Source organism: Macrobrachium nipponense, chromosome 9 (assembly GCF_015104395.2).
Source record: "Macrobrachium nipponense isolate FS-2020 chromosome 9, ASM1510439v2, whole genome shotgun sequence".
Taxonomy (NCBI): Eukaryota; Metazoa; Arthropoda; class Malacostraca; order Decapoda; family Palaemonidae; genus Macrobrachium; species Macrobrachium nipponense.
The window spans coordinates 78,238,552-78,261,381 of record NC_061110.1 but is presented as its reverse complement, the minus strand read 5'-3'; the positions used below and the strand labels follow the sequence as shown (position 1 = coordinate 78,261,381).

At 38.8% G+C, this 22,830-nt stretch overlaps 1 protein-coding gene across 1 annotated transcript in view; it reads left to right on the top strand.

The window, feature by feature from the left end:
- LOC135218026 (uncharacterized) overlaps nucleotides 1-22,830 on the top strand; it is a 182,417-nt gene that overhangs the window by 51,594 nt on the left and 107,993 nt on the right. Inside the window, exons 5-6 of the mRNA XM_064254172.1 lie at nucleotides 7,724-7,786; nucleotides 14,385-14,582. Of these exons, the coding sequence (XP_064110242.1) occupies nucleotides 7,724-7,786; nucleotides 14,385-14,582 (261 nt within the window). The remainder of the gene's footprint in view (nucleotides 1-7,723; nucleotides 7,787-14,384; nucleotides 14,583-22,830) is intronic.

Genomic DNA, 22,830 nt, shown 5'->3' with positions numbered 1-22,830 from the left:
TACAACCCCACACAAATTTTGTCAGCATTATCAATAACCTAAACCCGATAGTTTTAATTTTTATTGAGTAAAAATTATCTAGCCAACGCCATGGCCAATGATTACGAGCCAAGAGTCGAAAAACATTCATTACGTAAGCAAGGTAAACACCGTTTTACGAAATGTTGCCCCCGCCCATCCACCAAACAGAAACTCATTCACCTTGTCCCATCGGCTCTGAAACCCATAGCAGTCAAGAATGGCTAACAGGATTTGGAATTGTCCCCGTGGTTGCAAAACTGAATTTGTCTTACGATTGCAACTTATACAGTCAAGAGAAAGCCCCTGGCCATACTTACTATAGCCTGAATAGGTAATTATTCAGTTTCCAGTTTGAATCCAATGTTTATGGTCTATTTCTATTTAGCGTGACGTGATTATAATACTTGTACTAATGTCATTCAGGATTTTGAACATTCCCATTAACTATTCACTATGCCACCAAGAGAGAGAGATTGTATGTAAACAGTTTTTATATAACTATTTTTGTTAAAATAAGATTTTTAGCCAAAGTAAATACAAGCTTATATGTGCTAAAATCTCCAGCAGACCAACGGATCATCCGATACAATTTTTTTCTTCTTCTTCTGTAGACCGTACGGCCATGTTGGATATAAAGACTTTATGAATGGCAGAACGATACATAGAAGTGGGCGGGGTATCTGTGCTAGCGAAGTAATACTACTGTAGCAGTAGTGCGGCAACAGTAGTAATAGAAGTAATATACATGAATTAAACGTTTAGGCCAATGGCTGGGATCCTTGATCATTTAGCACCTCTTACAACTACTCGAGAAATGAGTTTCTATAGCCAGAAGTTAAATTTTCTAATCCAACAATGCCCATGATAGCCTTCAGTGTTATCCTGAATTATAACGAGGCCTAAGTGGGTGGAGCCTCATGAAGTCATCATTCTGACGATAATTATTGGTGACAGTTTAAAGCCAAAATACGGTAACGGCTATTTTTTTTCAGTAAATAGGTAGATAGCCAATAAATAACAATTGCTTGACAGTGGATATAGCAGTTATCAAATCAAGCTTGTCTACAATGTTTTTGAAAATTATTGGATATAGCAGTTATCAAATCAAGCTTGTCTACTATGTTTTTGAAAATTACCAACTATTCCCTTTATCTTGTCAATCTGATTGTGACCTATAAAGTAGACTGTAATTTCTTAGGACACTTATTTTGGGAGTTAGACTAATAATCTAAGTGATTTTGTATTTATTAACATATTTTGTTAGTTTGTTCATTATGACAATTATCAGTGGAGAGGTTTCAGAGTTCATAAAGGTGTACTGCTTTGCTTGTATTTAAATTTTTATGTCATTGTTGCCAGAGGTCTAGCCTTCGCTACGTATAGCCAATCATCCATCGAGAAAGACGGAAGAAATGCTGTCAATAAGTTACGTAATGAGTGCGTTCGAAACCTTTTTTCTGAGTAAGTTGGCCTGTCTTCAAGAAAAAGTCACTTTTACATTATAAATATCAAATTTATTCAACCAACGTAATGCAGAATACAGTCAAAATTTATGTGTAGATATAATGGGTATTCTGAATAAGCGTTATATTTATGAAATGCATAGATAAAAAGTTATTGCGAAAAAACCGTGTTACAGAGGCCCTGAGTCTCATAGTAGGTGATAGCCTAACCATAAAATGTCACATTAGTGAGTTTCACATTAGAAAGTTACTTTTTTTATATATGTAGTAGACCAAATAGTTTAGGGCTAGATATAAACAATCTGGGTTAGAGAAAAGCCTAACTATGAATGCACATGTAAGTAACTCTATTTTTATATAGCCTTTACAGTTGATCTAGATTAATCTGGATTAGGCAATACCCTATACTAGGCTAAGACAGAGCAATTTAGGAAACCTAATATTGTTGGTGCACTAAACGGTAGTTTATCTTAAATATCCTTGGACTGGATATAAACATTATTCTAGTTATAATGAAATAACCTAAAGTAATATAAAACAGTGGTTTGGGCTAACTAAACAAATTAGTACATAGGATATTAGTCCGAATGGTATGACAATTCAAATTCAAATCGCTTGATATCACTACAGGGCTGCCATTATGCGGGACCCTCATTTCAAGTTTTCCATATCAAATTGCTTGACTCATTTTGTGCCAGTGGGTATGGCTATACCACGTGCCATGGGTATGGTCTTGTAAAAAAAAAACATTGAAAATTTGCTTCATCGACAGATACAGTGGTTTCCCTGTATTCGCGGGGATGCAAACTAACCCCCCACCCCCCGCGAATGTGAAGAATCCACGAATACAGGCAGTCCCCGGGTTACGACGGGGGTTCCGTTCTTGAGACGCGTTGTAAGCCGAAAATCATCATAAGCCGAAACATCATCAAAAATACTAAGAAAACCTTACTTTTAATGCATTGGGTGCATTGAAAACTATGTAAACTGTATTCATATTGCATTTTTCATAAAAAAAAGCCCTTCAAATATTGATTATTTTGCATTTTTGGTGTCATATTTCATCTGCCAGATCAGTGTTGTAGGCGTCGTAACCCTGGAAATAATATCTGATGAATATAATTGAAAAGCGTCTAACCTCGGAACGTCGTAAGCCGAACCTGTCGTAACCCGGGGACTGCCTGTAGTTGGAACCCCTGTGAAAATGCTGAAAACAGCCTATTTTGATAGGCAAAACTCAAGAAAAACCCATAAAAAATTATTATACCTGGTTTTTTTAATAGTTTCATCACAAAAAGTGCATGGGGCAAACTATCAGTTCTGAACGACTTAATCTGAAAAACCCCTATTTGACTGTCGTGTCGGACTGTAGATTCCTCATTCAAACCTAGGGTGACCATATGTCCCCCCTTGAGGGGGACAGTCCCTCTTTTTGACTCTATCCCCCCAAAATTTGCGGTCTTTGGGGCGACGCCCTAATGTCCCCCTTTCAACCTTTTTTTTTTTTTTTTTATGTAATTACTACAGTTGTCCTTAAAAATTAGACTAATTTTTGTTTTAAATGTCAGCAATAAATAACATGTGAATAAAAACAATGTCATTGATAAACCTAATTTATCATTTCCTGTTATTGAATATACTTAAAGATCAAATAAAGCCAAAAATACGCCAAAGAATGAAGTAAGAATTTTTTTTCTTTTTAAATAATGTCTGTAATTTTCCTTAAATTTTAAAGAATAATTTTCTGTTTAAAATGTCAGTAATATATCTGAATAAAAACGCTAATTGATAGACCTTAAAATGTCAGTGATAATGTCTGAATAAAAACGCTGATTGATAGACTGTCTCATTTATAATCACCTGTAATTGAATATATTTATGTATTAAACATCTGAATTTATAACGACTCAACATAAGTGCAAGTGCGCATGGGCTTACTATAGACCTTTGTCCCCCTTTCGCAAGTCAAATAAATGGTCACCCTATTCAAACCTCAACTATCAGGTTTGTTGATCCTGCTTGACTTCCGGGCTTGCTCAGATCTGATTTGACTGAAAAACACCCTACTCACATTCAAACTTGCTCAAACCCCACCACTTCAACCGGGCATTACAAATTCCATCTGACATGAGTGGCCAGCCTAAGGAAAGGGGAAATTTGTGTTAATGGCAAAACTCTGGCAGCAGATATAACCCATTTTTCTCAGATCAAGATTTATATTTAGATCAAAACCCAGTAACATTAGTCCCCACTACTTCCCAGGTTAATCCTGTGGAGGAAGTAAGAAAATATTTACATGGGGGAGACATTCTTACTATGGAATATAAAGTGGGCATTGCCACTGAACTGATCCTACTGAACCCAGATGGATCAGGGACACAAATTTCAGGTAGCCATTGGAGAAACCCTCTAGAAGGAATTCTATCCCCATTTACTGCTATTGATGACTCATACCGAGAGCCCACTCAAAAGTTCTAGGGAAACTGTTTTAAAATTTCTTATTCCTTTTGAAGACAAATGCCTTGCAGCAGTCATGGAATACAAGTCAGCATTAACAGAACCATTGATTTATGATTTTGTGATTTGACTCTCGTATAGAAGGGTTCCAATTACATGGTCCCTGAACAAGGTGCTTAGACTTTGATCAGCCCCTCAATCCAGTGGACCTGATATAAACCACGGGTCTTCCTCTTAGACGGGGACAACCACAACTCACAAGCTACAGTATGCAATATTCTTGATTGCATTAGCACCAGGAGCTTGTATTAGCAAACTGGGCTCTCTTAGACGGGGACAATACATCACGCAAATGGCTGACCATCAGTTATTATTGTCCTCTGTCATTCATGGCCAAGAATGGGATTCCTTTAAGAAGGAAATCTCCTATTTTAAGCAAACCAGAATTAGCAGACAAAACTTTATGCACAGTTCAAACACTTAAGGTTTATCTAGAGGTCATGGCAGACATCCCAAAAGGTCCGTTTTTCTTACACTTTAGCAACACTTGCCATGAGCTCGAACAAATTTGACTACTCTCTCTACTGGTAGGTGGCATAGATATTCGTGACCCATAGGTACTACAGCGGCAAACCACAGTCTTCCCATCAGGCTAATTATGCTAATTATCGCTGGGGAAGGTTTGACAATACTGCAACCATACCCACCATGCTTAGGTAAGTCACCACAGAACTTCACCATAAAAAACATAAGTTTGTACATTGTTTCTTGTTCTTTGCTACCAAACCTAAAGGTATCTGGAATACAGAATGGGGCCTTGAAACTAATGGCTTGACTCTGGACCACAAGCGTTTTCAGGTTGTTGGGATTAAAATCCAAGAGCTTTTCGTTACCTGTCAATTTCTTTGTAAAGCTCCTTGAGGATGAGACAGTGCCTAAACTATCAAAAAACAGGTTTTGACATGTAAAAAACCTATTTTTTGGTAGTTATTGTTGAGTCCTCAAAACCCCCCCGCTTCTCTGACAAAGAGACATGGTTTGTGGGTAATGTGTCATCCTACATTGACCAACAGAAAGTAATGGTCTTTTGGTTGGATTTTGGTTGTATGTAAACAATATGACTGTGCATATGTGTATAACCACTTCTTTTTCTTGCGCTTTTCACAGGTTAACTGGGTATTAGTCTTCGTTGAGGATAATAGAAAGTACCCTCTTATCTGGAGTCCATTTATGTGTACTCTATCATGTGCTATAATGTTTATCATTTCAACACAATACCTGGCCCCAAGACCAGTTAAGAAAATTTTTTTACATTAGTCTGGTCACCAAGGAGCTCTGGATAGACCATGGAAAGGGTAATCCTTGAGGAAAAGACAGTAACTACTCCTTTTTTCTTAGTAGCACCTGATTTTAACCGATGCTTTTGAGCTGTAGTCTTCTGATGAGTAATAATGGCTCTAAAGTATGTAGCCTTCCCTTTAACATCCAAGAATATTACTAACAAGAATTCTATTATAGCCTAAACTGAACTACCAATTGTTTTTATAATCGAATTTGAAACCAATCGGTAAATGTATTGTCTAGAAAATTTTTATATGTTGTGGGGTTAATGCAATAGTTTCAGTTCACCTTATTTTCTACTTTTACAGATATTTGGCGCTCGGCTGGGAATGGAACCCCTACCATTAACTGGGGGACTGCTTGTATTGATCATGATCCCAAGAGCATTCCAGGCTGGGATGGTGTATTGACTTAATTTCTAGGGGAGAATTATTCTCGGCATACTATTTTCTAGGGGAGAATTATTCTCGGCATGTTATCTGTATGGACAATGATTTCTTTACTGATCAGTAAATGTCCAGTACTACTGATGCTGAACAGCCATGTTGTTTGCATTATTTGCCCAACACTTTCAGGTTTGTGAGTGACTTGGTCTAGTACTTTCCAGATAGTGTCAATAGAGATCTGGCATAAACTGATCAGTTTACTGCTTAGTTCGTCTAGTCAGTGGAAAATCTTCCATTGTTGTCAAGATTTCACAGTTGACATTCCCAATGGTCAAATCTCTATCAGTACCTCCCCTACTCCACCCATACTTGATGCAGCAATTATTTCTGTGTATGACACAGGTGCTTTGCTTGCCAGTGCCCAATAGAGATTGACTGTGGCATGTGTCACATTTGGTCTTTACCTAATGTCATCTGTGCTCAATATAGAATAACTTATGCTGGTGTCCAACAAGCCAGTGCCTGTTGTCTGATCTGGAAATGGTATTCCATAGACAGACAGTGCTGGTACTTGATTTAGATGTACAAGACTTGAGGTTTTGATAGTCTCAGAGAAATGGGACTAGTATCTCAAAACATTCCCTGGCTATACATAGATTCATTGTTTTTACAGTTCTTTCCTGGCTTCAGATAAATTGGTTTCCTTGTCAATTCCAGCCTTATTGTTGAAGTGTTATATAATGAAAAGGTTTTCTGCATTAAAATGTTTCCATTGATAGGGATCTTTTTCTATCCACATGCTTAGTGCCTTTTCAGTTCTTACCCATACTGTCCTGCACTGTAGAAGTCACTTTTGCACTCACAGGCTCTATAGGAAACATTCCTCGAACATTCTTCAGTCATCTTTAGTCTCCTACCAATTTCAGCAAAAGAGAGGTTTTCTATATTAGTCTTATCAAGCACTTTTCAACCAAATTAGGCATATCATGGACCCCTCTTGGTCTTGCTCTAACTCCCACTAACACTTCTAAAATGCTTTGGAGTCACTGCACAGGTTGATTAAGGCTTCTTTTGAACAAAGAAGCAATGGAGTGCACATGAGAACGCTGCTGGAGATAGCTGAGCATGGACTGAGTGAGGAGTGTGGTGGTGCACGCTTTGAGAGACAGAGGGTGACCCATCGGTATATGCTGAACAGAGAGCAAAGGGTAATGCATGGGTACTAGCATTGCCTAACACTTCATTTTGATCATGTTGTCATTTGGTATGGTGCACATTTAAATTTCATTTAAAACTTTTATTACTGTTTAATTATTTACCTGTGTGTAACTATGCAAGAGTAAAACCTTGCAAAATGTATGTGTATATAGTGATGTCCAACTCTATATGTATGTGTGTATGTATATATATATATATATATATATATATATATATATATATATATATATATATATATAATATATATATATATATATATATATATATATATATATATATATATATATATATATATATATATATATATATATATATATATATATATATATATATATATATATATATATAATATATATATATATATATATATATATATAATATATATATATATATATATATACGTATATATATATATATATATATATATATATATATATATATATATATATATATATATATATATATATATATATATATATATATATATATATATATATATATATATATATATATATATATATTATATATATATATATATAAATATCTAATATATATATATATATATATATATATATATATATATATATATATATATATATATATATACTAATATATAATATATAATATATATATATATATATATATATATATATATATATATATATATATATATATAGTATATATATATATTATATAGTATATGTATGTATGTATGTATGTATGTTTGTATATATGTATGTATAGTGGTAAGTTAGTCAAATTTTATGTGATTTCTATGATGTGAAATCTTTGTAACAGTACACCATATGAAGTACATATCTTTTATTTAATTCACAGATTTTGGTTGGGAAGACGTTGGCTGAAGACCACTTGGACGGCATTTCAGAGAATGTTTTTCTGGTAAGTTGAGATGCATTTGGTTTCATAAGAAACTCATTATTTATAATTTAGCCCATTTTGTTGGTGTGAAATCCTATGCTTCTATTCCTATTGTTGTAATAAAAGAAAATAGTAGTTAGCCAATAACCCTGGACTTGCTGAGGCAGATCCTTAGGTCCTAATCAGCCTTGCAAGTGTTTATGTAACTGTGAAGGAGTTAACTAACTTTGTGAAATCCTCAGGTAGTTGGGGAGTTCTACACTCATATGTAGTGATCTTTTTCATTTCACCTCCTTTCATTTTCAAAATGCCACTAGTACTACTACAGGCAGTTCCTGGTTATCGGCGGGTGGCGCCATAATAGTGCATAGATAGTGCACTGATAACCAGTTATTGGTGCCATAAACACCAGCTATTTTGATAGTTTGTTAATTATTGTTTTACTGTTATTATTTTGAATCTGTTATATTTAACCTTTGTGGATTGGGAGGGGCAGTATGTGCCAGAGCACTCAACCTTCACTGACAAAGCAAAAATGTTTAGCAATACGTAATTTTCTTTGATTGCTATGTCATATTAGACTTCATGCTATGTTAATGAATACAATGTCATTTCAAAACTAAAGAATTGAAATTTATCATATGTTTAAAAACGCCAAAACTCATACACACACACACACACACACACAAATAAATAAAACTGATGTCATCAGTAAAAGTTAGCCATAATGAAAAATTTAATTTTAAAAAAAATTCTTGATAAAGAAAATAGACTTCATAAAGTTATAACAAATTGCCTTTCCAGTGATGTGAAATTCATTAGTATGTGAGTCATGTACAGTAATACCCCGAACTTATGCGATTCGATTTGCGCTAATTCCCAATAGCGCGAACATTTGCAAATCGTAAAGAAACTCTGCAAAACCCTGCAATGTTTATGTTTAATTTATTATGTAAATTTTTATGTTTTAAAGCTTTCCTGTTTGAAATCTTTGTTAAAAATGTATTTTTATTTTTTTACATGCATAAATATGATACAAAGGTAATTACAGCACCTGCCAGTTAGTGCATATGCGTAGTTTTACAAGATGCGATACCCATTCACAAAGTTACTGCACTTTTCAAAGATGATATCCCTTCAGAAACTATTTAATTTCTGAAGTACATACTAGTACAAAACAATTAGTATAAGTTTTCATGTTTTTAAGTGTAAAATCAGTATAGAGATTTTGTGTATGGTATGCTATTTATATTTTTTAAAATATGTACAAAGGCAGTACGTAATTCACAGTCTTTGTCACTGTATAAGACCTCCATGATCAACTAATAAAGGGATTTTGACGTAGGAAAAATCTATTTCTGGGTGAGGAAGCCGTGTCGCCCAGTGAAATGTGTCTTCTTTAGCACTATTTCTAGTAAAATATTGCTATAATACCAGAGAACTGCTAAATTGGACATTTCAGAAGCCTCTGACTTGCTCACCTATATAAAAGGTGTCGGTATAAAACTGGGGCGAGTGTTAAACACTACCACAGCAACCCCTCCAATTAGCCTTTTCCTCATCAAAAGACCCTAAATACGGGGAGCCGACCCATAGGTCACACCTAGCTACCCCGTTGAAGGCGTCTGTGACGTCATACTTATCGATAGCATTGAAGCTTGGTGCACAGCAAGGGGGGGGGAAAAAACCAGGGGGGGGGATTTCACTGGGCGACACGGCTTCCTCGCCCAGAAATAGATTTTTCCTACGTCAAAATCCCTTTCTGGGCTCAGCCGTGTCGCTCCGTGAAATTGTACCAGAGAAACACCAAGCTACATCCCTCTGAAATGAAATACAATATTAATTTGAACTCAGTAGGGTTAAAGAAATAAAAAAATAGTCTAGAATTGGAAAAATATAATTTATTATTTATAAAATACACCATATAGCAATAACATGTGGCAACAAAATACGCACATAATAAAATAATTACCAATAATTTGTATAAACGTAACACTATGCACCAATTCTAAACAAAGACATTTGCTGAGGTAGGTAGAATGTTAATGAGGCTGGCATAATGGAAAAGATTCATATGACACAAGGACAGTACTCTATTGATGTTGTAGCAGGAGACACTGGTCTCCCTACAGCTATTGCATGATATTTAAGATCCTCCAAAGACTTAAGGTAATGCTTTTTGAAAACCGAGGGTGACTTCCAAACAGTATACCTCTTCAGATCATCAAAGTTCATATATTTGAAGACATTTACAGAAGTTGCTATAGCCCGAATGTCATGCACCTTGGGAAATGACCCTGGGCTGGCTTTCTTGATAAAATACAAAATCTGCTGCCTAATGCCCTTTAGAGATATGGTACCACCACCGTTTCTAATGAAAAGGGGGCCTTCGGAATAGGTAGATGTTCTAGATCAGGGGTCTCCAAACTTTTCAATGTAAGGGCCACATTATATATTTCCCACATTTATGCGGGCCAAAGGAAAAAAAATCAGTGTCAGTAATTTAATTTCCTCAAATATTACAGAAAAAACATGGAAAAATTAAAACATATCTTGTTGGAAAAAATCAGGGTGAACTAAATAGATTCCTGCCTTTAGTTTTATGCAACCAAATTAGTGTGACGAATGATACTGACGTTTTGACTTAAAAATTTCATAGAAATCAGGTTCCAGATTAAATGAGCCAATTGTAAGAATTGATTTCAAATGATCATCGGACAAATTTGCTCGATAGTTAGATTTCACATACTTCATTTTGGAAAATGTTTGTTCACACAAGTATGTTGTACCAAAAATGGACAAAAAACTACAAGCAAACTTTATCAAATTTGGAAACTGATCTGGCTGCAGGCATTTATAAAACTCAATCAGATTTCCTTCTCTATACTTATCTTTCAGTCTGTCATCTGCCTAGAGATCAATAATTTCCACTTGAAATTGAGTTGGAAGATTTTCAGCATTGCAGTCAAATGGATTATGAAAGAGCCTGATTTCATTTGCTTTGGCATCAAGGTCAGCAAATGGCTCCTGAAACTGTTTTTTCAACTCCGAAATTATTTCATTTGCAAATGAAGAAGGAAATTCAACTTTATTTTCTGCATGAAATTTTTCACAACATGGAAAATAAGCAAAATTCTTAACTTTCACTGGCCTTCAAGTAGCGCAAGTTTTGTTCTGAATGCCTTGACATGAACAAAGTAGTCACTGATCAAATTTGTTTTGCCTTGGAACTTCAGATTCAATTGATTCATATGACCTGTCATATCTGCAAAAAATGCCAATTTCCAAATCCATTCACATTCTGATGCCAGTCGTGCGATAATTATTTTTTCAAGGCCACCACACAGGGATTTGTTTGCCGGGCCAGATGAAATTATGTGGCGGGCCGGATGTGGCCCGCAGGCCATAGTTTGGAGAGCCCTGTTCTAGATAAATAGTCCTTAAGAGTTTTAACAGGACATAAAGATAGATCCTGCGGAAGCGGAACAATCTTCCATGGGGACCACCTTACCAAAGGGTCTTCATTCTTAGCCAGAAATTCTTTATTTGGCGAAAGCAACACATCACCCGAGGAAAGGAACTCTATATGCCCTTGGTCTCTAAATAAAGATGACAGCTCCGATATCCTGGCACCTGAAGCCAGACTCAATAAAAACAGTGTCTTACGCAAAAGGGTTTGGTAATCACATTTGAAGTTGTCTGTTTCCGAGGCTAACCTGAGAACATCGTTAAGAAACCATGACACTGATGACGGCCTGTGAATAGGCCGCAGGCATGCACATGCCCTTGGGATTGAGGTGAAATAAGACTCAGTTAGATTTATACCAAACCCGAGAAGAAAAATCTTTTTCAGAGCTGACTTAGTGGTTGTTATTGTGGCAGCTGCCAAGCCTTGTTCGAATAAAGTCCTGAAGAAGGTTATAGCCACGTTCATTGTCATTACTTTGATATTTGATTCCCTGAGAAATGTAGACAATTTCTTAACTGCTGAATCATACTGGCGAAGTGTAGATTCTCTTTTGTCTGACTCCAAGAACAAAATGTTCTGTGGATCAATGTCCCCTACTCTCCTACCTGCTAACTTCATGAAATCCATAAAGTTAGGGTTTTGTGAAGACCTGAGGAATCGAACATAGTCCTCGTTTGAACTTGTTGCGACAGCCTCAAGTCCGGGAGAGGGTGAGGACGAAGACCTAGTTCCAGGAGAAGGGGAAACCAATTGCTCTTGGGCCAGTGAGGAGCTATGAGAGCCACCTGACCTTTGAAGGATCTCAACTTGTGCAGCACCTTCAGGAGAAGGTTCACTGGAGGGAATAAATAAACCTTCCTCCACTGGTTCCAATCTATACTCAGGGCGTCCGTAGCGTATGCCAGAGGGCCCAGAAAAACAACATATCAGAGAAATAGCAGGGTTGTCGTTCTGTGAAAATTAGTTTCTTAATCTTGGAGGAAAGTGCTGGTACAATCTGTATGTACAGTGGACCCCCCGTATTTGCGTTCTCTGGATTTGCGGATTTCTCTTGGGAACATTTCCCTGCATTATTCACGGAAAATCTGCCTATTTGCGGTATTTTTCTGTGAGAAATATCCAGAAATTAATGGGTTTTTTATCCATTTCATCATAAAATGCACTTTTTGTGATAAAACTAATAAAAAACCAAGAAACACATTTTTAGTGGGTTTTTCTGGAGTTTTAACTATCAAAATAGGCTGTTTTCAGTATTTTTATAGGGGTTCCAACTATTCGCGGGGGCTCTGGTACACACACGGGGGGACCACTGTACTTTGTTACGAAATTACAGCTCATACAGTTAATGTACTTTCAGAAGATGTGATCCCATTCGCACTTTTTAAAGATGATACCCCTCCAGAGTTTTACCTCACATGACATACATATTTCTCTCTCTCTCTCTCTCTCTCTCTCTCTCATAGTGAGCCCTCACACTGTTTACCTAGTGACCCAAAGAAAATTCTTTTACAAATGAAATTTCAATAACTTTAATTTTATTTAAAAGTTAGCTTAATACTTAGGGAGCATAATTATCATAATATTTAGTGTTCAAACTCTAGAAGCAAGCATTTATTAGCATTTTTAAAGGCTGTGCCAAACTTAACACAAAACTTTCCCATGTGCAAGGGGGTCTGGAACCTAACCTCACGTAAGTTCGGGGTATTACTGTATAATACTTCGAAGTAGTACATTATAAAAACGTTAAATATAATGGAGTGGTGTAAGTTTGCTGAGAGGAATGTTGGTTCATGTTACTTTTTACAAAATTTGCTGTAAAGCAGAATATACATTGCATTTTTGTACAGTGCTAAACTAGGAGAAATTACCTGTTCTTTTGATAAATTCAGTATTACAGTAGCTCACTGATGTAATGGACTGCAGTATATCGTACTTCCAGATATGTATATTGGTGCAAAATGTAAATTTCGGTTTGAGGGTTGTCGCCTCTGGATCTAGTGCCAAGCTGTTTCTTTATTAATTTACATTGCTTTCAACTCTGAAAATTATGCTAAAGCTTTTACTCTCATGCAGTTTATTAATAATAAGGCTTTTATCTTACTTTACGGGTAAAGTAACCAGAACTTGCATAAATCACCGAGTTTTGGTTAATGGCGGTTTTCTCTTATCAGCACCCCGCCGAGAACAGAACCCCCTGTACCTTTCTTATATTATAAAGTGCAATTTGAATTTCATGATGTTTATTTGATTTTCCAAAGAAAGTGTGGCATGTATGACTGCAGGTATATCCACCTGATATACAACAAAATTCTATAAGTAACAAAGATCATGTGGTATAGCCAATAATTGAACATTTAAGGTAACCTAAGTCTACAGTAATTTTGTACAATACACTGAACTGTACACTTAAGTCTAAGAGATTTTTGTGTGAAATGCACTGATTATGTAGAGATACATTAGCAAAAATTCATTACTATTATAATGTAGTACATCACCGACTTACGGCGACACTGACGTGATGGCGAATTTGATCTTACGGCACGAGTTTTACGGCGCCATTGACAGGGCTAACAGCAGGAATAGGCATGAAGTTAATGGCAGTGTAACTTAATGCAACAGCAAGTTATGGTGCCAAGCATCAAATTATGGTGCTGTAAGAGCTGATAAGTAACTAATATGTAAATAGGTTTGTGTTGGGAATTACTTTATGGAAGAATTTTGCCCCAACAGAAATACCATTCAACATGAAGGTTCAGTCACTTCCCATATAAGTTTAAAGTGTGATAAAATATTTTATTTAGTCTTTGAATGCTCTATAAGCCACTACATTGGTACAGTATTTATGTCTGTAAATCTTCAAGTTCATATTCTACATATTCTGCTCTCCAGAAACCTAAGATTTAGTACTATAGTATTTAGTAATACAGCAATAAGAAACGTACATAATATTTAACTTAGATCAAGATAGAATTCAATACTAAATTATGTTAACTATTTTTTTTAATAAATCCTTGATCATTCACAAGGGTAAGATGCAGTTTCTTTTAAATAATTTTAACTATTAAGTTTATTTTATTTGTGTTTTCAGTGTAGTTTGGTTTAATATGTTCATTTGTTTTTTGGTAAAAAAATTGGATATTTTTATTTCAGAAATATATCTGCCAAGCCAACCACTCCCTAGGCAAAAGACTTTTTAGTTATTTTATTGCCAAATGGGATAGTGATCGCCTGCAAGCACGGGAAGCTGAAGGCTTTGGAGATCTTATTTCAAAAAGTGCATTCATATCAGCATCAACTCATGTTATAGAACTTCTCTCTGATGCTGATCAGCTACGATTCTTCATTAAGGTATCATTTCCAAGGTTGATTTTTCATATTCCTTCAGAATTTTAGATTATAGGTATTAAATATTTATGTTATGTCTCCAATTTAAATTATTAACGCAGTAACTTGTCTGAGAGAGTTTCCTTATATAATCATGGTAATCTATTTACCAGTGATATTGCATGGATACACATTCTTTTGTGATGAGGATCTCAAAATATTTGTGGGCAGTGTTCATTCTGAAAGTCTAAAGTGTAGGGACTAAAGTAAGTACTTAGTTGATACGGAAATTGTTTGGGATCTTGAAATTTTTTATGCTTCACCTGTTCTTTTCCTGTACAGTAAAGGAGCAGGAATGGAAATAGTTAACATAGACAAAAGAAAATACAAATTCTGGTGGTATGGCAGCAAAACAAGACAGATTAAAGTACCATATACAAAAAAGGTCCAAGATGAAATGGCAGGAGACTTGATAGAAATGGAATGAAGTGAAAGAAAAATGTTATCAGAGAGGGTAATGCATAGGTTCTCAGTACTGTATGTACACTGCAAACAAGTGACCAAGAGAACGGCAGTAAAAATTCAGTAGCAAAAGTGCCACATTGGAAGTGGTATACCTTATGGAAACAGGAACTGACAGTATTGGCTTTGAGGATCTGATCCGAAGATACAGCTGGGAGAAGCAGTACTGGAATTTCTACCAGAGCCAAGAAAATCAAAGATTTAGGTAGCTAAACACAATGTTTACGATGCCCAAGAGAAGTTTGTAACAATTTAGAGCAGAGCACCTGAAATAGATTGATTTTACTCTTATGATAAATACAGACAACATAGAAAAAAAAAGGATTTCACTGTTATACCAGGTAAGGCAGACCTTGGTGGGCTGAATTGCCAAAGTGTGTGGTAGAAATTAAATGAAATAGAAATGTTGTCAAGTGCGATATAGTATCTAAAAGTGGTGTGTGGAAACCACTGAAAAAGTGCATATGAAATGCAGTAGAATGAATATGAAGTGACATCTAGAAAGGGATCTGTTAAAGAGAGAAGTATGGTAATGAAACTAAGATGTGTGTTTTGATTTGCTTTTCACCAAAAGCATTAAACCCGAAATTAGAAATAAGCCAATACTCCTCCCATTTTGAGTGCAGTTCAAACACTAGGAAAGGGAGGTCAGCACTAGTTCTCTTCAAGGTACTATTGAATTTCTGTGACCTTTGAAGTTCCACTTGCGCAACAACCTCAGGGAGACCGTTCCACAGTCCAACTGTGTGAGAAATAAAGGACCTCTGGAACTGAGAAGTTCGACAGGTTGCATTGATTTTATCACTTAAAAATGTATGGGGCCTTATGTACAATACCTAACTTCCATGCAGCATATGCTGATGCGTTCATTAGATGTTTCTCAAAGGTAGAATGAGTCAAAAGTTACACCAAGCCTGGGTAAAGTTTCTGACTCATTCAGCAGTCCTATTCCCATGAAGGGGAAGATGGGGGTGGGAAATCAATGAGATCTACTAAAGGGATTTTGACAAAGGAAAAATCTATTTCTGGGGAGAGACCTGTGTCGCCCGGCAAAAAGATTCTTCTAGCCTCTTTTCTGATATAAATACTTTCTAAATATACCAGAGAAAAAGTTAGCATTGGTATGCAGAGGTTACTACCCTCACGCGAGCACCCAAAGGGCGTCGTGTATAAAGTTCGGGGCGTGTGAAAACCACTATTCACAGGTCTCCCGCCATTTAGAGTATTCCTTCCCAAAACCCCAGTATGGGGTTTGCCGCGACAATGGTCACTCCCACATCGCCCCCGTATTACTACTGCTGACGCCCGATGTGAGCGCCCTCACTCAATCTTTGCTTTTCTAGATACCTTTTCTGGCTTGGATTGGGTTCACCGGGCGACACAGGTCTCTCCCCAGAAATAGATTTTTCCTTCGTCAAAATCCCTTCTCTGGGTCGACCTGTGTTCACCGGTGAAAACATACAAGAGAATGCCTTCCAAGCTAAAAGTTTTTCGAAGAGAGTAAACTTAAGAGGAGAAATGAAATTTTGTTATATAAGTTTACTTAATATAAAAACTATATGAACAATAGAAAACTTATAATCTAGTACTTAAAGACTAAGACTTTAGTTAAGGCTTATAATTAATTATTCTTAATGGTAAAACAAAGGTAATTATCATATAGGTATCATATTTTAATACAAAGTTTTAGATATGAATGACCAGATCATAAAGCTTGTCCGGGGTTGGTTACATATGTACATCCTGAGTGATTTGGGGACGCCAGGCTCTCCCCCACCGAGGAGAGAGTCATCGTGGGCAGTATTAATGAGGCAGGTAGAAAGGAGGAGGAGGAGGGGGGGTGATAGAGAAATGAAGGACAGAAGGTTATAGGAAATGTTATTCGGGGGAGACTAGCCTCCCTGTGGCTATAGCTGAATATTTTAGAACTTGTAAATTTTTTAGATAGTGGCGTTTGAAAACTGATGAAGATTTCCAACCCGTATATTTTTTAAGGTCCTCAAAGTTCATATTTTGAAAATAATTAATTGATGTAGCTACCGCCCGAATGTCATGAGCATGTGGAAATGACTCCAGGTTTGCCTGTTTTATGAAATAAAGTATCTGTTGTCTAATGCCTTTTATAGAGATCGTGGCACCCTGTTCTCTAATAAAGAGAGGACCTGAGGACTTTGTGGAGGTCCTGGCCAAAAAGGACTTAAGAGTTGCAACAGGACACAGAGATGTGTCCTGGGGCAGAGGAACAATTTTCCAAGGAGACCACCTATTTTGGGGGTCCTCATTTTTTGCCAGGAAACTCCGATCCGGGGAGAGTAATACTTCTCCTGATGGAAAGAAATCTATGTTTTCTGAATTACGAGAGAGAGCTGAAAGTTCAGATATTCTGGCGCCTGAGGCCATAGCTGTTAGAAACAAAGTCTTTCTTAAAAGAGTAATACTGTATATGTAAAAGATTCATTATCCGTTTCTGACGCTAGTTTTAGGACATCATTCAAGAACCAAGTGACCTTTTGTGGACGGACAGTTGGTCTAAGGCGTGCACATGCTTTAGGGATGGAAGAAAAATATGAATCTTCTAAGTTTATCTTGAATCCGACTTAAAATATCTTCTTCAAGGCTGATTTTATTGTCGTAATAGTACTGGCGGCTAGGCCTTTTTCAAATAACGTTCTGAAAAATGAAATGGCCAGATTTGGGGTCATTTTATGGATGTCTGAATGCTTTAAAAATTCAGCCAACTTCTTAACAGCTGAGTCATATTGTCCAAGTGTTGAATCCCTTTTGTCTGATTCTATGAATATGATATTACATGGATCAATACTCTCATCTTCTTGAGCCGCAAACTTCATGAAATCCATAAAGTTCCGTCTGGGATGGAGCTTCAGCTCTAGAAGGAGCGGAAACCAGTTGCTTTTGGGCCAGTTGGGGGCTACTAGGGCTATTTGTCCTTTGAAGGAGCGTAGCTTGTGTAACACTTTCATCAGAAGATTCACTGGAGGGAACAGGTAAATCTTCTGCCTGAGGTTCCAATCTATTGTCAATGCGTCTGTGGCATAGGCCAGAGGGTCCAGGTTGGGAGCCACATAGCATGGGACCTTGTGGTTGGACTCTGTTGCAAATAAATCCACTTGTAGTCTGGGAATCTGATTGGAAATCCACTAGAATGAATTCATGTCTAGGGACCATTCTGACACTAGTGGCGCGGTCCTGGATAGAGCGTCCGCTATTACAATCGTGACTCCTGCCAGATGGGTTGCTGACAGGTGCCAGTGCATCTTTGCTGCCAAGGTAAATAATGCTATTAGAACATGATTCAGTTTGCTTGATTTGGAACCTCCCCTGTATATGCAATGGACTACCACTAGGCTGTCCGAGACTATCCTCACATGGTTGTTCTTGGGTGGAGATAACTTGTTTAGTGTCAGAAAAACTGCCATGGCTTATAATACGTTTATGTGGAACTGGCTGAGCATGTTTGACCATTTCCCTTGAATTTTCTGATGCTTAGAGTATCCCCCCCAACCACTCAGTGACGCGTCTGTATGAATCGTCACCGTCGGAGGAGGGAAGTGCATTGGCACTGACCTGGATAAATTTTCGAGTTTCGACCATGGGTGAAGTTTGTCAACATGGATGGAATTACTGAGACTTTGTCTCTAAGACGATTATTGGCTCTCTTCTTCCAAACACGATTGATGTCTTTCAATATGGCTTTTAGTAGGACGTCTGTTACTGACGCAAATTTCAGTGAACCGAGGATCCTCTCTTGGGTACGTCGAGAGGCCTTCTTGTTCCTGATGAATTGTTTCTTAGCCACTGCTATCTCCTTGGCCTTCTTGGGTGGAAGGGATAGCTTGTGTTCCTTCAGGTCCCATTGTATTCCTAGCCATTGGAATTGGGAAGCTGGTTCCAGCCGCAACTTCTCTTTGTTTAATTGAAATCGTAGAAGCTCTAGGAATTCTATGACTTTGGATGTTGCTCTGCGGCATTCCTCGACCGTGGTCGCCCAAATGAGCCAGTCGTCTAGGTAGGCTACCAGCATTATTCCGCAGGTCCTGAGTTCTTGCACTACTGTCTCTCCTAGTTTTGTGAATATCCTGGGCGCTATGTTGACCCCGAATGGCATGACTGAATGAATACGCCTTGTTGCCTAGACGGAAGCCTAGGTACGGAGAGAAGTTCCTTGCTATCGTAACATGATAGTAAGCGTCTGTAAGATCTATAGAGGTGGTGACGGCCCTACGGGAAGTAAGGTCCGCACCTGCGAGAGTGTCAGCATGCGGAACTTGTCGCAAAGAATGTAAGAATTGAGTTTGGACAAGTCCAGGATGACTCTTCTTTTGGGTGAATTCTTCTTTGCGACAGTAAACAGACGACCCTGAAATTTCAAGCTCTTTACTCTTTTTATTGCTCTCTTCTGCAAGAGATCTTTGGTGTATTCTTCCAGGTCCGCTGTTGGGGTCTGGAAGAAGTTCACTGGTGGTGGTGGGGATCCTTCCTTCCACATCCACCCCAGGCCCTTGGAGATTATGCTGTAAGCCCAAGGGCTGAAAGTCCATTGATCTCTGAACCAGTATAGCCTCCCTCCTACCTGATAGGTCTCACTGGTTCGCTGCGGGCTTATAGCCCCTGCCTCCACGGAACCCCCTGCTTCTAGATCTACTATGCAGCCAGGAGTTGCCTCTAGCTGTACTACTACCGGCTTGACGATTGTAGCCTCGAAAAGAACCACTGGCTTCATAGACAGGGTTGAAGGCGGGGGAGGCCATTAAGGCTGCTGCGGCTACAGGCTGCTGACCTTGTGGGGCCTGGAGAAGCACAAACTGCTGCTGAGGTTGGGCTTTTGATGTCGAAGGCTTTGACATCTGGGCTAGAGGTATTGACTGTGCCATTTGCTGAGGACGAGCCGCCTTATATGGCGTGAAGTATCTTTGTTTCTTGCGGAATCTAGGTTGTTTACCTGTTGCCTCAAACTTACGTTTGGCAGGCAGACCCCACCGGACACGGAGGCTCTGATTAGCCCTGGAGGCTTCTTCTAGAACATTATCGACCTCTTCTTGAGGGAAGAGGTTCTCGCCCCAGATTGAAGTTTTAATTAGCCTATTAGGCTCATGCCTAATAGTAGCCTCCGCCAAAACATACTTCCTACACGCTCTTCTTGCTACGCCAAATTCGTACAAGTCCGACTGAAAAGTCTGTAGCAGACTTTTTGTCAGGACCTGGAAGAGCTGCTCGTCCTTATAGATAGAAGCTACCAACTCCAGTGAGGCCACGGAGTTGGTAGATCTAGCCAGTCTAGTCCTAGCCTCGAATTCCGACTTTAGCATGTTCTCTGGCAGCTTGGGGAGCTTGTCGGAGAACAAGGTCAAGGCGCAGTCAGGGTCTTGTTTGCCGACTGTAAATGTAGCAGGAGCATTATGCCATAACTCTCTGTTGGCGGGCATAAGGAGGGAGGTAGCTTCCGTCTCTTTTAGGACTGGCATAGGCTTCTCGTCCATGATTGCTTGGAGTGTTAACTCCACAACCTTGTCTGTGAAGGGGGATGGAACCTCGTCCGGTGTCACAAGTATTGTGAATGATCCCTTATGAGGCGTTAATCTAGTGTTAACACTCCCAGTCCGTCATGTTCCTTGGGAAATATGACTGTTTCTTTGGGAACACTGTCGACTCTGACTAATGCATTCTCAGTAAGTCTGGTGAATCCATTAAATGGGAACTGGAGGTTCTTTGGATGGAACTCATAGTCCTCCAGTGGACTTGTGCCGCAACCTTCTAGGGTCAGTTTGCCATCCACGTATGGTGCGTGTAGGGCGAACCGCCATGGGTTGTTCTTGTGGAATGGCGGCAACTTTGAGGCATCTGGAACTTCTGATGCTACGACCGGAGATCCGGAGTGGAGCAGGACCGCCATCATGTCCTTTATTGGCTTTAACTGCTCCGCCACAATGTCTGATACGGCCTGGCTGTCCACCGGAGGTCCGCCTCAAGGAGTCGAATCTTTCGTCGACTGCATCTCTAACCTTCGACATCAGAAGGTTAGCAAGGAGATCATGATCGAGGCCTGACTCCGCTGCCTTGGATTTAGTGGACTTCGCTCTCGATCCCTTAGAAGGGAGAGAAACCTTGGCAGCTGGCGATATGGCAGAGGAAGTCGAAGGCCTAGGGGCCAGGGACAATTCTGACGCCGCTGGCGGAACTGTCCTATGTACCTTAGGCAACGATTTAGTTGCCTTATGGGACTTCACCTTGGGACGGACTGATCTCGAGCCGTCCTACGGAGTAGGGGTGGACTTATCAAAGCCACGGAAAGAGGAGGAGGAAGAGGGGGTGGGACTTAGGAGGCTACCTACCTCACTTACCTCGCCACTAACCTGCTCATCCATCGGCTCCATATGGATGTTTATCGCCGCGACGTCTTCTGTTAACTCCTGGTCTTCCGGTGGTGGAGCTGTCGCGGCCCGGATGGCGTCGATGATGGGAGCATCCAGATCTTTTCTGACTGAAGCCGATGGCGAACCTGGGAAGAGGCGAGTCCCCAGACTGTAGTCCAGGACGTAGGGGCACCCGGACGGAGCGTTCCGCCCGTACCCAGAAACCCTCTGCCTCAGGCTTGTTTTGGCCAACTTGCTGCTGTCCTCATCCGCCTGTAATATCGGTTTATATTACCAAATATTACAAGATATAGGATGTTTGAAGTGCTATATAGACTTAAACTAACAACCACTGAAGACAGAAGGTTACATAGTGCTTACCTGGTCATTGGCAAGAATCATGACCAGCTCGAAGCACAGCGTGCACGCCTCCGGGTGCCAAATCATGTAGGGTGGTTGTCCCTCCTCTGCCACAAAAGAGATTGAACAATTTGCATGTGGCCGGCAGACTTCATGGCTTACCGGATCATTAAAGGAGGTGGAGCACCCTGGAGACAAGCAACGCGCCTTCTGTAAGAGGAAATCATTAATGAGCAACAATTCCCCAAGGAGAATTGTAACTTAAAACTATACGTATATAATACTTATTAAGACATGCAAACCTTATAATAGCATGCATCATTCTTAGAATAGGTTCACTGTGATAGTACTACCAATCGTTACTAGCCGGAGCTAGGACGTGTTCATGAGGTATAGACTGGTGCCGTAAACACCAACTAATATACATTTTGCTATGAGGAGGGCAAGCTCAACTCTACAACTCCGGTAGGTGCCGAAGGTGTATACAGGCAGTCCCCGGGTTATGACGGGGGTTCCGTTCTTGAGACGCGTCATAACCCGAAAATCGTCGTAAGCCGGAACGACGTTTGGAAATATGTCTTAAACTAATAAAAAGTTATAAAAACCTTACTTGTAATCCTTTGGTTACACTACATGTTGTTTCCTGTAGTTTTATGTACAACCTGGAGTTATTTTCATAAAAAAATGCTGGTTCTTGAAGGTAAAAACTATTGTAATCCTCTGGTGACGCTTCATTCTTGAAGTTTTATGTATAACCTGGAGTAATTTTGCCAAATCTTGAGGGCTACAAGAACAGTTGATTACTATTTACGTATCATATAGACTAATTAAAGTAAACATATCTTTAAATAGGCTTATATACAGGCGGTCCCCGGGTTACGACGGTTCCGGCTTACGACGTTCCGAGGTTACGACGCTTTTTCTTAAATATTCAATGGAAAAATCCGTCCTGGGTTACGACGCTTGTTCCGAGGTTACGACGCTGACGCTTCCGACGCTCCGAGTTAACGACGCTTTTA